The sequence below is a fragment of the Rhyacophila brunnea genome, unplaced genomic scaffold, assembly GCF_057557595.1.
Source record: "Rhyacophila brunnea isolate RB1 unplaced genomic scaffold, BYU_Rbru_1.0 scaffold_18, whole genome shotgun sequence".
Lineage (NCBI taxonomy): Eukaryota > Metazoa > Arthropoda > Insecta > Trichoptera > Rhyacophilidae > Rhyacophila > Rhyacophila brunnea.
The window spans coordinates 37,543,060-37,557,299 of record NW_028232837.1 but is presented as its reverse complement, the minus strand read 5'-3'; the positions used below and the strand labels follow the sequence as shown (position 1 = coordinate 37,557,299).

General features: G+C 32.7%; 1 protein-coding gene across 1 annotated transcript; it reads left to right on the top strand.

Annotated features, from left to right (window-relative positions):
- Window positions 1–3,172: 3,172 nt before the first annotated feature.
- LOC147073486 (C-type mannose receptor 2-like) lies at window positions 3,173–13,309 on the top strand. The gene is made up of 5 exons (XM_085945121.1): window positions 3,173–3,391; window positions 4,559–4,813; window positions 6,188–6,382; window positions 8,049–8,303; window positions 11,197–13,309. Exons 1-5 carry the CDS (start codon window positions 3,328–3,330, stop codon window positions 11,409–11,411), a joined length of 984 nt encoding a protein of 327 aa, XP_085801247.1. The 5' UTR covers window positions 3,173–3,327; the 3' UTR covers window positions 11,412–13,309.
- The last annotated feature ends 931 nt before the right edge of the window (window positions 13,310–14,240 follow it).

The window sequence follows — 14,240 nt, the reverse complement described above, 5'->3', positions numbered from 1 at the left end:
CTAGAGCATCGACGTTAATAGTTAGTGGAGCAACTAATTTGTGAAATGTGAAATGATGAAAGTTGATTTTAAGCCTCACACGTGTTTTCGTGTACCTCTATCCAGGTACATACTTAACATTAGGGTCTAGGACAATTTGGCGCCGGGACAACTGGACGCCACACAATTCGAAAATATAGACGTTAGGTACTTATAAGTACTTTAAAAAATATATTTAATATTATTATTTACATTTAAATTATTATAATATGATTTAATAGCTGGTGAAAATTTAAAGATGCACACTTAAATAATGATTTAATCGTGTATATGGTTAAGTTCCAACGAGAAAAGAGTTTTTTATTTTTCTATAAGGCCTTAGGCATGGTAATTCTCAATCCGCAATAAAAAAAACATTACATTAAGAGTAAAATGAATTAAAACTACTAAGTAGTAGATAGACACTGATTAAAATTCCTCGACTACGTTCTGTTTACGTGTATATGACAATGCGGCGTCCAATTGTCCTGGCGTCCAGTTGTCCCATTCCCTTAAAATTATTAGCAGAGATTATAGCTAGTGAAAATCAGAATGAAAATCGAGTTGAATTCAAAACTATGTTAGTAAAAGTAAATAGGTAGCATAAACCTGTGTTTTCCTAGATGAGGAACGATATAACATTGATTTTAAGTTTAAAAAATACTAAATAGTAATAAAATAAAGTAGGCATTGACCAATACAACAAAAGGTCACGAAGATAACAAGTTCCTAGGTGCTCACTTAACATAATAATGTTATGAATGACAGAATATCTTTTTGATAGTCTGAGAGAATTAATAATGACCAATAATTCAATTATAAAATCTTATCTCTACGTATTTTTTATGTGAACAATATTATTTTATACTATTATCAAGGCAATGCAGACTTCGTCATAATAAATTTGACGTCTACATAATATTATTATTCTGAGAATTTCAAAAAGAAAACAATATATAATAATAATATGATAATATTGAACTCAATTTAATTCAAATGACGAATTGACCGAAGAGTTTCTAGAACCGTGAGCCGCGGATTTGATTACCGCATCTGGGAAAGTCATTTTTTCAACATGTGCTTGATTGCAATACTGGTATTTCAAAACCGATATCCTAGTGTTCTTTGACACCAAAATACCGGTTTTAAAAATCAGACAATACCGATATTTATTCGGTACTATTGAAAGAGGATATAAAATGTATTAATTAACAGAAAAGCGTGTAAATATGCGTGTCTGGTTTGTCCGTTGCCCTTCGACCTTGGTGATCAGAAGTGTAGATTTGCGAAATACAGTAAATTTACGTTATAGCTAGGCCTAATTTTAAATTTATCCAAATATTTTTACCAGTCGCCCGCAGAATTCAGAAGTTGTGTGGTCTATTTTTATATATATCTTAAATTGCTCTTAAATACCTACTATTCATCCCTATGATCATTGGTAACACCCTCAGCCCTAGTGGCGAATATTTACATTATAAAATACTTAATATAAATAATAATTATACTATAATGAACTTGCCTGTGCCTAATTTTTCGATGTTTATCTACTCAATTTTTTTTTTCGACCATGTCCGATCTTAATAGGATCATATGGGTCTCCACAGCGTAGAGGTTTGTATTAAAAGATTTTGTTTTTTACGAGAAATGGATGTCAGCCACTTGCTCAACCTATTAGGTCCATACCCTGACTCACGCACAAATTGAATAACAATATGTGTACTTGCCAGACCCAGGATTCGAACCTGGGACCCACGGCGTGATAGTCCAACGCTTAAGCCGCGCGGCCACCGTGGGTGTCCTTGGAGTTGGGGGACTTAATAGTAGCTTATAATATAATACTATAGAAATAATATATATGTTTTTTTAAACAAAAACTGAGCAATATTGTGTTTTGTTTTACTTCTTATGGGATAAAAGTAAAGAAATTGCTAAATATAAAAAGTGCAATAAGGTATTAAGTGGAGTAACAGTGGGGCACTATTTATTGATTAATCATTTGAAGAAGAAAGTGCCAATAGTAATTCAACAACATACTATATAGGTATTTGTAAACATCAGCATCTCTACCATAGCTTACCTTTACCTCTTTTAAAAGTAGCATATTATTTGTACTTATTTCGATATTTTTACTATAATATATTATATTCTATTTACTATTGCTATATATAGAATAGGTACCGGTATTAATAACGGTTTTCAATTGGAAATACCGAAATACCGGTCTTGGTATTTTTTTTCGGTATTGCAATATTTAATGGCAATGCATACACTTTATATTTGTTAAAATTTGTTAGGATAAGAATTTAATTATCATTAAGGATGACAGTAATCAGCTTTTTATTTCACATTTAAAGACTTACAAAAATATCTCTCTTTCTCAGGTATCACTGTAAATAGGTATGGATAAAAATGCAAATTTCTGTTTTAATATCTCACGCAAAAACCAACACTGACTAAACTATGACTACATCAAACTTGTACGCAATACTATTTAAGTGCAGTTTCCTGTATAAACATCAATTGGCAAAAATAATAAATGAAAGCTCGAGTGGTAATGCAGATTACTGCATTTTCATTTGATTTAAAAACAAAGAGTCATGCTTTCACGTTCTATTATTTACATTTGTTTTAAAACAAATGAGTCACGTTTTCACTTGTTCCTTTTGTTTCCATCATTGAATATGAAAAATTAAAAATAGTTCTGTGTTTTTATTATTTGCGAATATTATTCCACGCAATAAAAGTTTTATTTAGTAGTACCTAACCTAACTAAAGCCCCTTGATGTGAAAAAGATGTGCATATGTTCGGTTTTTCCTATGTAGGCACAATTTTTTCCAGTGCTGTCAGTTATATTGTCTTGATGATTCCTGTAGAAAAATGATCTTCTTTGGTCTTATAATGTTTATGATGTCGGTTCAATGTTTTATTAGTAAACTGATAAAAACTAGAAAAGGCAGAGGAAGAACTAGTACCTACCATCGAGACTAAAAACTGAGGTTGGACCATAGAAGCAGAAGAAAAATAAATTACTTGAGTGTTAGAGGTTTGGATTTGACAGCATTACCAGAATGACTGATGCAAAAATGATTATTTGAGTATCATTAGCATTGGTTATCATTACTTACTCGTGAATGATATATTATTACTAAGAAAAAATGATAACGGTTTGCAAACCATACATTTACCAAATTTTAAAATATTAATACAGACGTATTTGATATGTCACACCAAGTAATGAAATTATAGGGGATTTTTTTAGTTGTATTTTATTCTTAAACAAGAGCGTGCTTAGTGTAAATAAAAATATGGCGTTAAAGCTTGTGATTTTTATAGCATTCAGTTTTGTGGTAAATTTATCTGCAACTCCAGGTAAGAATAATTATATGAACATCTACATTTTGTTATATTAAAATAAGCTATTTCTAAAACTAACTGGATCATTAAATATAATGAAGAACAAGCTCTCTAAACTGAATCAATTCCTCTTGGTTGTGAGTACCTACCCTGCGTCACCACCAAATTTAACTTTTTTGACGATTCGTCGGCCTCTTGGGATATCTTTGACATTTTTTACCTATTAGGCATAGGGTACCTAATTAGGTTTATCCAGCGATTGTCTCTTCTTTTATCAAAATCTATAACGCTGCATATCCTTATTTTATTCAATTACTCAATATCTTTATTCTATATGACAATGTTGACAAAGTTGATTCCTACTGTTAAATTTCATTGAAAATTGCTAAATCATATTTAGCCAAAGAAAAAAATATTATAGAAGTAAAGTCGGTACGAAAATAATATATATATATTATATGAAGGCATATAGAAAAATAATTCCATCGACCGAGGGTACTCGATGGAATTTGAATTAAAATTCTTATTGATATGGCTTTTGTATTATTACATTTCAGTCATTTTTTGCGTCCCGGATTTCGCCTTTCATTATCTTCGGGCACTATGCACATGACGTGTATTTGTCATTGTTGAGTGCGAAAAGTGCCTAAAGATTTATTCTGTAATCTGAGGCCTAAAGATACTGAGAGGATACCTGGGTCGCAAAATGACTCAAGTGGAAAAGTACAAAACTCAAATCAACTAGAATTTGAAGACATCAAATCTAAATCTATCGTATTAAAAAACCGTTGATAACTAAATATATAAGACAAATTTACATGTTTGTTCAATAACGGATGCTATATTCTTAAATATTGTGTGTAATAATAACTATAAAACTTAAAATAAAGTACAAGGATATCACATGTGTTACAATCCCGATGCCATCTATTTTGGTTTAGATTACCTTGATTTATATAATTATTACAATGTTGGTAAACTTTTTTTGTCTAATTTTGAAAATATCCTGTCACGTTGTTATTATTAATTATCCACAAGAATGATATTTAAGTAAGAACTTCAATGATTAGAGGACTCAGCCGTGTCCAATCTTCATCTGGTCTAACAATGAATAAATTCATGTTTTGACTGAATACGTCTCAACTCACAAACACTCGAAAGTGATTTCTATTTTTTTTTCAGTTACCAAAAAGGTTGCATCTTTTCGTAATGATTATACGTATATAGATAGTATTAACCTATTCTTGAAGTATCACATAGTTGAAAAAACATGGTCAGATGCTGTAACAAGGTGTAGTGCAGAAGGAGCTGAGTTATTCGTTGCAAAAACAGAAGTTGAAGCACAAGCCGCTCTACTGTTCACGAAAAATTTCACTGGGGCAGTATGGTTGGGCATCCATGACATGTTTTCTGAGGGTGACTTCATAACAATTAAGAGTAAGTAATTTGATGAATGCTATAATAATATATAAATTGTATCGTTTTATATGCACGTTAATATGTTGTAGCTTATGGGTTCGAATCCACATGTTGTTCGTTTGGATGTACGTACCTAAAAAGTTGAGCAAGTGGCTAATATCCATATCTCGCAAAAACGCTAATCTGTCAATAAAACCTACACTCTTTGGAAGCCAATAATATGATCTTCTTCAGATTAAACAAATAGTTTGGTTGTTTAAGAAAAGTGTAGTGCTACAAAGACATCTAGAAATAAAATACAAATTAAGCTACATAACTACTATAAATTTACATTTAAAATTGCTTTAATAATATATTTTGTCAAAAAACAATTACTGAAAATCGAAGATTAACTTAGAATAAAAAAAAAACTGTTAAAATTTGTATCTGTATATTTTTATTTTTATTGTGATTATGTTTATCATCCAAACGTAATTAATTCAAATCAACCCCTTAGTACGGTTATAATATTGAATCTATAATTGATTAACTGAATACATATTTTTTATTATATATTTTTATTTAATTAAGATAGGTACTTAAACAGTTTGATGCATCTAGTTTTTGGTACCGTAAAACAGGGTGAATAGAAATGACGTGGTTAATAGGAACTGTTCCCGGTAAAAATATTCAGAGTACTACAATTATTGCCAAAATTCTATCGTTTGCATTCCAATATGTATGTTATTTGACAGATAATTTAATTTTTCTGCCTTCTGGAGACTCCGATAGGATAGGAAACTTGACCGATTGTTGTTCATCAGACGTGAAAAAGTACGTTTTTAGCTTTTCATATATGTTGCATTCTGACAAAACTTTGTCTGACGTGTCTAGGCCAAGAATGAACTCAACGCAATTAAATTTGTAGCTACTTTTGTTTCAGCTAATCCACTGATTAAGAAATAATACAGTTTTTGTTCTTAAATAAATAAAATATCTTTATTTAGTCATGTGTTTTAATAAAATTTGCGGTTTTTCCTCCCCGTTCCTATTGACCCTGGTAAATAGGAACAGATCATAATTTTGGGAAAAAATATCAATGGCGAGTGAATGTTGAGTATTTCCATTCACCAAACCATACTGATGAATCGCTGACTTAACTTTTGGCAAGCGAATTTAGCTTTTCAGTCATACAGCGTAGGGTTTAAATTAAATATGAAATCTGAAAATGCTTCTATTCACCCCGTTTTACCGTACTGAATCGTCTCATTCCCTACTGTAATTAAACTGATAATTAACTTGGCCACAATTTTATCGAAAACATTTTTCTGTCAAAATCATACATTCTACCTCCTTTGATACTAGCTGGCATTCCATATATCATGTAATTACTAAAATATATTAAATTTATAGGTATGGACGTCTCGGAAGTTTATAAAAATTGGATGAAAGGTGAGCCTAACAATGGAGGTAATGACGAAAACTGTGTGAGTATGGATGCCAACGGACAATTCAATGACGAAAAGTGTGACAGGCTATTCAAGTACATTTGTGCAAGGGAACCTTACGATCTACAGCAAAATGAGGCTTGTGAAACATATGACAATGGTAATTATTCCATAATTATTAACTCCTGTCTACCTGCTGGGTCCAATGAACAAATTAATTTTTACTTTTCAGGTTCTAAAATATTTTGGTATCCGGAACATTCATCGCCCATGTTTTTACATAGTATTTTACTAAAAATAATTAGACTAGTATTAACCGAAAGTTCTTGATAACTGGTGTGACAACAGCTAAGATAGATTAAATTACGTGTGCAACTAATTTAACGTGTAATAAACATTTTCTCTACAATATTAAATGGGTATGCCATCGTAAAGGGTCAATGGTTCAACACGTTTCATACTTGTAGTTATCGTTCAGCGCTTGTGTTTCACTTTTCGTTGTAAAAATGTATTTGTCGATGAATCACGAACCATATTATAAAAATAAAAGTGCACGATAATAATCTTAGAGTTAAAAATGTTACCAAATATACAAAATCTTTCGGTTTCAGCAATTTATACAGTAACGCGGGGTACACTTTAATAATTATTATCAAAGTGACAATGCAAGACTATCACACCTCGCTTGGCTGATCTAACATTGGGTTTTTTCTTATATCATGGACAAGCTAACACCATAATATGAATTTTAAAAAAATAATACCAATATAAATATAGTCTCCTTGTTCATACATAAATGTGCTTTTTTATTTATTTATTTTACATTGGCGCCCAACGTGGGGCCAATAATGTTGCGTTCAGACAAAATATATTGTCCTTTATTCTGCGTCATAACAGAATATATTATAAATTGTGATATTAAAAAATAGTCCTTACTGCCAGTATAAAAATCTGGTAAATGTTTCAAACGTTATTTTATGCTGGTTGATGCCAAATTTAAATTCAAACCTACTTCCTGTACTTCGTTTTACTTTTTTCTTCTTATCAACATTAGTAGTAAGCCTTTTATGTGTGCATACTAAGTAATCCAATCTTGGGATCTCGGACAATTTTCGATACCTATGAATCCTGGGATTAGTAAAAATAATACCGAAACCTTCCGGATTGTTTTTTTTATCAATCACAATCAATTAGTATGTATACAAAATAATATTAGCGAATTGTATGTACATGCACATGTCACAAGGGAATTGCCTGATGCTCACGGATAATAAATAACCATTTTTTGTTGTCATACGCATTCGTGAAAACATCAGAATAATAATGAATTCATTCATTTAACCGGCTAGACGACACTAACGTTCTGGCACGCGAACGGCGTCTAACCGCCAGTGTCACGGACGTGCGGTAGGCACTTGTTTCTACACCGAATTATTTGAATGTTCTTATAATTTTTTCTTGAATAAATAAAAAAAAACTTTTTTACTTTCACATTATTATCTATAAATATTACAATATTATTTACTTCATTAAACCCATGAATTTCCAAGATTAAACGTACTTAATATTTACAATAAATGTCTTAAATTTCATAAATTATACATACATTTTTGACCAATTGAAACAATGCTATTAATTGTATAATTAAAAAAATATATATTAACTATCGAAAAAAACGCCAATCCCGGGACCAGTCCCGAGATTCCGGGATCAAAATTTTGGCTCGGGATTGGATTCCCTCGTGCATACCCGAATAAAGAATTTTACTAAGTATCTCAGTTGATAAAAGGCGTTACATTTATAATATGTTTTTCTTCAAATTGCAGAGTACATTTTTAAAGCAGATACCGGCCACTGCTATAAATTACACAGAGAATATAAGAAATGGACAGATGCTTTTAAGCAATGCAGGGCAGAGATGTCTATGATGACTGTAATCAATAGCGAAAACGAAGCAAAGATGCTTGTAAACATGCTTGAAAAATATCCTGTTGAAAGTTTATCTGGAAGTTTTGAAAAGTCTAGCGTGTATTTGGGATTTAGTTCTATTCTAAACAAAGAAAAATTTCTAACTATTGATGGTAAAGATTATTTCCTAACTATATCTTATATTTATTATTTAAAAAGATTATAAAATATAAGTAAAGTGTATGAGTTTAAGACCCGAGTAAGTATATTAATATGATGATTCTGAGGAAAGCAGCCGCATGGTTGAAAATTGCAAAGATAGTATATTATGAAATCTTCATGGGAAACCATGTGTACGCCGAGACTGTTAACATGGAAATTAGTTCACCCCAATTTGCCACAATAGTTTTATACATACAAGCTAACTCAGAATTTATTATTTAATATTTTTTACTAAGTAAAATACCACTGATGAGCGGTGGTTTCCCTTAAATTGTTCATCAGGCTTTCTTTATGGAAATTAAATTTATATTCAGATTTTTATAAAATTTTGAAAACATTTCTATTGATCAATTTTTGAGACCATAGGTTCCATATTGTTTAACACCTTACGTACTAGTACAAAAAAACAAGCATGAATGTTAAATTCGATAATATATCTGAAGGTCAAAACATAAGAACTATGATGATATTAATCGGATATTAAATTAGTTTTCATCGTTTTATAGTCCTTGTGGCTGGACATAATTTTTAATAAGGAAATGTAAAAATGATGCTATTTTTGTTACATGGAAGATTAACAATTGCAAGTCACTTCGCATTGTAGATTTTTTTTAGAAAACATTCTTTTGTGATTTCGTGGATTATTTTATGTCATGTATTCATGCTATAAATGTAACACAATAATAATTATTTTATAAAATTAACCATAACTATTTAGAATATTTATATAGTAGTATAATATTTATATAGGATATGCAACAAAACTTTGCCGTGAACGAAAACGCGAAATGTTGAGGAAAATGGTGGAGGGTATGGAATCTCAGAGAAGGTGCAATGAAACTAAAAAAATCTACAAAACTTTCCGGGATCTAACTAAATCATACCAACCCAGAATGAAAATTTATTTTGCCGAAACTCAAATGGAAAAATTTTAACTGAAAAAGAAGATATCATGGCAAGATGGAGAGAATAGTTCTATTCACTGTTAAATCATGCTGACAATGAACAAGGAGAACATGACGATGAAATGGTATATTATACAGCGGAAGAAATCATTGAAGAACCTACGCTGAATGAAGTAAAGCAGGCACTAAGGGGGTTAAAAAATAATAAAGGTCCTGGTGTTGATATTATAGCTGCTGAATTAATCAAAAAGGGGGGGGACCAAAGCTGAAAGAACATCTGTACCAATTAACACTCTCCTTAACACCGCATACAAAGTTTTTTCCAGTATTCTATATGCAAGATTACTAAGGTATACTGAGAGTATCTTGGGAGAATACCAGTGAAAATTCCGCCCCAATCAATCCACCATTGATCATATTCACCTAATGCGGCAAACTATGGAAAAGGCATATGAGTATTATATGATTTTGTATCATGTCTTCATCGACTTCAAACAAGCTTTTGACAGTATCAACAGAGAAAAAATGTTGCATGCACTAAAATTACTAAGAATCCCCTCAAAGCTTAGAAGACTGATACATGTCTCCCTAACTGAGTGAAAGGCCGTCATAAACATACAAAATGAGCTAACGGACCATATTGTGATTTAGTTTGGTGTAAGGCAGGGTGACGCACTCTCCACCATGATGTTCAACCTGGTTCTCGAGGCCATAGCCCGTAAGGTTGACATAAGGGGTTGTGTTAACTCTAACACATCTCAGATGTGCGCCTATGCTGACGACATAGTCATAACCATCCGATCCAAAAAAAGACTGATCGACCATGCCACAACATTGAAAAAGAAAGCGGAAAAGCTTGGATTAGAAATAAACGCCTGCAAAACAAAATACATGGTATCCACGCGAGAGCAGGGTCCACCTCGAAATATCTGTGTGGAGCAGCAGGTATGGGAAGAGTTCCAAGCTTCACGTACCTGGGCTCTAACCTAAACACACTCAATAAAACAACGGAAGAGGTGAACATACGACTCATAGCTGCTAATAAGTGCTTCTACGCCTGTAAGGGTCTACTGAGTTCGAAAAGCAAGAATATCAAATTGCTTATCTACAAAACAGTTATTCGACAAGTAGCTACCTATGGCTGTGAGACATGGTGCCTCATTCAAAGGGAAGAACATAAACTGGCCATATTCGAAAGAAAGATCCTCAGGAGAATTTTTGGGCCCACATTGGAAAATGGAAGTTACAGGATAAAAATGAACCATGAGTTAGAAGAGTTAATAAAACATGAAACGGTGGTGAAATTCTGTCGATCCCAAAGACTAAGGTGGGCTGGACACGTTGAGAGAATGCCTGAGCACAGGACGCCAAAAATCATGACCAAGTGGATCCCACAGTGGAAACGGTCTAGAGACAGACCAAAGAAGAGGTGGGCTGACTGTATCGAAGAGGACTGGAGAAAGATGGGGAGGGCTGGAGACTGGAGAAGAGCAGCCAGGGAAAGGAGCGTGTGGAGGACAATTGTAGAGGAGGCCAAATCCCGACCCAGGATGTAGTGCCGAGAAAGAAGAAAGAAGAAGATTTAGAATATTTGGATGATAAACCACAAAATATTTTGTTGTGGAATGTGTTATACGTAATATGAAAAGTTAATGTGAATATTATCTCTAGCTAAAGTTGAATAATATACTGTGTAAACTATTTTTTTCTTACTTTGTTATATATTTTATAAAATATTTTTTTATTAGAGCTGGCCCATTTTATCCGAAAAATGATATCTAGGGCCACTTAAAAATAATTGTTGAAATGTGAAGGTAATTATTGTGTGAAAATGTTAGTTATCAGCGGTTTAGTTTTTTGTCAGTCTTCAGCTGTGATCAACTCTATGTTTATAGATATTTTTGACTACGTGTAGTATAATATGTCAATATTTTTCCAGGAAATACCTTAACCAACTCAGGTTATGATACGTGGGCAGCTGGGCAACCTGACGGTGACCAAACACACGAGAAGTGTGGATCTATGCTACGCAATGGAGAACTCGGTGTCTTGGACTGCAACAAAAAAGCAATGTTTATTTGCGAGAAAGTCATTGGAGCTTCCACCATTCGTAATAATAATTACATTCTTGGAATTAACATTACATCAGCGTAGTAGATACGACAAAATAATTTTCAGTATATACTACGAAAAGATGGTTCATATTTAAGAGCGTGAGGACGTTATCAAATTAATATTATCTGAATAGAGCCAGCTTACAGTACCCATATTAGGAAATCTTTTTATATAGTTATTATCATTTAAGAAGTCGCTTGGGGCGCTAATTTATTTAAAAATATTTTAAAAATATGTAGTTTTGCGATGCAATTTTTTATTATTGTGTGTCGATACTCAATAACTCAATAAATCAGGGGTCGCCAACCATTTGCATGCCATGCGCAAATTTTTTTGACAGACGAGTTCATATGCGCCATATAACTCAAGCACTTTTTCTATCTTCTTACGTTCACGGTTAGGGTTGTAAAATAGGGAGAGGGGTAGGATCTGCTTTGCTAAGGGGAGGAAAGGGAATAACTCAATCACTAAAATTATCTATAAATCACTAAAATTAAATAAAATAATTGATGCCAGTTCAAAAACACACGTTTATTGGAGCGCCAATCTACAATAGTCAGAAATGATCTCTTGGACGAGAGGTGATCGTTGTTTTTGACCCCTCTGATGGTGCTACAGCTGCCGAAGAGTCTCATTTGGTGAAGATAACTTTGGACCACAGTTGTTGGATCTGATGAGAGAGAGAGAGAGAGAGAGAGAGAGAGAGCTCTGAGCGGGATGGAACACTGAGAGCTTTTGAGCGTTTGGATTTCGCTAGTCTCTTTCAATGTTTGGTGTTAAATTTAATACAGAGAGCAATAGAGAATTCTTTAAATTTGAATCAGTTATTCGCGTCCTTTTTTTGCTTTAATAAATTTCATTGATGAAAATGCTTGTTCACATCTATATGTCGATCCAAAGCGACATATATAACTTTTTGCAAATTATCTTAGCTCTTGAAAATGTTCACAGGGTAATGAACTCCAGAAATTAATAATGTCAGATGCATTTTGATCTGGAAAAAATAAGTTATGGCGCCTACTTCAAATGAATACGTAGGCGCAACGATTCAATGCGCCACTTGTAATCATCCTATGCACCATGGTTTGGTCACCACTGATTTAAATAAATGTATTATTAAAAAAATACTAAAAATACCTCGATCCCTACCCATAATTTTACGTCCAACATCATCATAATAATATGGAATACGCTACTGTAGAGCGTCATCCTGCCTTTAACCTTAACAATAGGTAAGGGGTCAATGTAATTAATATTATTAGCAGATGTGGGCCCTGGCTGCTTTCAAAATTGTTTTCGGTCATCCCCTTTCTCTTAGTCTTGAATACCATTTAGACATAATATTGAGTTTTGAGGTTATCTTCTACCCCGGCAAACTACCAGAATCGTTGTTTACTGGAGCATTTGTCCTTCTTTTCTATTATGTGTGCTACTCAGTGGATTCCTTGGATCATTATCAATGTCTGATCTTTTTGTAACAATTAAATGGTTATAATAGAGCGACACACGTAACGATTAATTAAATAAGATTAGTAAGTTAATAGATCTAGGAGTAGGTAGTGATCTAGATAACTGTCTATAAGCTAATTATTATTAGGTACTTATTGTATTGTATAAATATCTGTGACAACGTTTACATTGGTATAATAATTATATGTTGTCAATGTCCATATAACGAAATGAAACCCGTCCTAATCTCTAATGCGTTATGTTTATTAACTATTGTACGACAAAATCTTCTTGGCTACACTAAATGGGAGGAGCTTGTTAGTTTATAATGGAAATGCGGTTAAAAATGGGCGGAGTTAGTTCACAGTTTTAACACGTAGCCAAAAAGATGTTGTCGTACAATACTATATAATTTGTTTTTTTTTTATTTTATGCTGTTGTCTAATTTTATTTTGTATGAAGAAATTTTTAATAAAGTCAGCAACATTTTTGGCTTTATTATTTTCAATAAAAAATGTTACATTTTTTAATCCTAAATAAAAAAAATAATTTAATTAAGAACTTATGAAGGTTTTTTTATAAGATAGTAAATTACTATTACTACCAAGAACTAAATGAATTTAGTTTCATTTAAGACGTTTTTTCTTCATGGTACTCTATGCCGAAGTGTTTCGTCCCACTATTTTCTCTCGGACTCATAAAACGCGGACTTAAATGAAACAAAGCTCCGAAGTTAGCGTTTTATGCTCACCCGTCAATCACGGGTTAATTGTAAACTTTACGAATAAAGGCGACTAGTAAATCTTGCCGGTTCCAGATTTATTTTGTAAGTATCCCATCTTATCTCATCTTACGCTGATCCACCTTCTTTATCTTTTCGGTGGACTTCTTTGTCCTGTCATTTGATGCAAACCCCCACCCTTCCAACAACAACTCTTGAGTTTTACATATCAGTGTTTAACTTCAAAACTGGCTATAAGCAAATTTAGATTCCAGAATATTCAGTGTTTGCGCCTTTTATAGTGGACTGTATTTGATGGAATGATTGTGATGGTAGATGTGGATGCTGGGGGGGGCTAACACGGGAGTTAGTTCAGGCACTAACTTTATTGATGTTCAGCTGCCTGGCTGAAGCTGGTCCCTGGTGTATGCCCTCACGTTCTATTAGGCACTCGCATAGTACACTTGGGGTTATGGTAATATGAGTGTTTCATAAGCATAGTAAACCAAGTACATTTTGGTTATTTTTGAGTAAGCTAGGTTCAAACATAAAATTTGAGTATTTATAATAATTCTGTAAAGGTATGATTGCAATTATTAAGTGTTATTTTGAGTACATTTTTAAGTTATTGTGTAAGGGAAATTTTACCCTTACAGAATAAGAAATACTCAAATATTATGTTTGAACCTAGCTTACAG

Coding starts and splice junctions, on each gene's coding strand:
- LOC147073486 (XM_085945121.1), top strand. CDS start 3,328: ATGGCGTTAAAGCTTGTGATTTTTATAGCATTCAGTTTTGTGGTAAAT. Junction 3,392..4,558: donor AAATTTATCTGCAACTCCAG/GTAAGAATAATT, acceptor TTTTTTTTTCAG/TTACCAAAAAGGTTGCATCT. Junction 8,304..11,196: donor AAAATTTCTAACTATTGATG/GTAAAGATTATT, acceptor ATATTTTTCCAG/GAAATACCTTAACCAACTCA.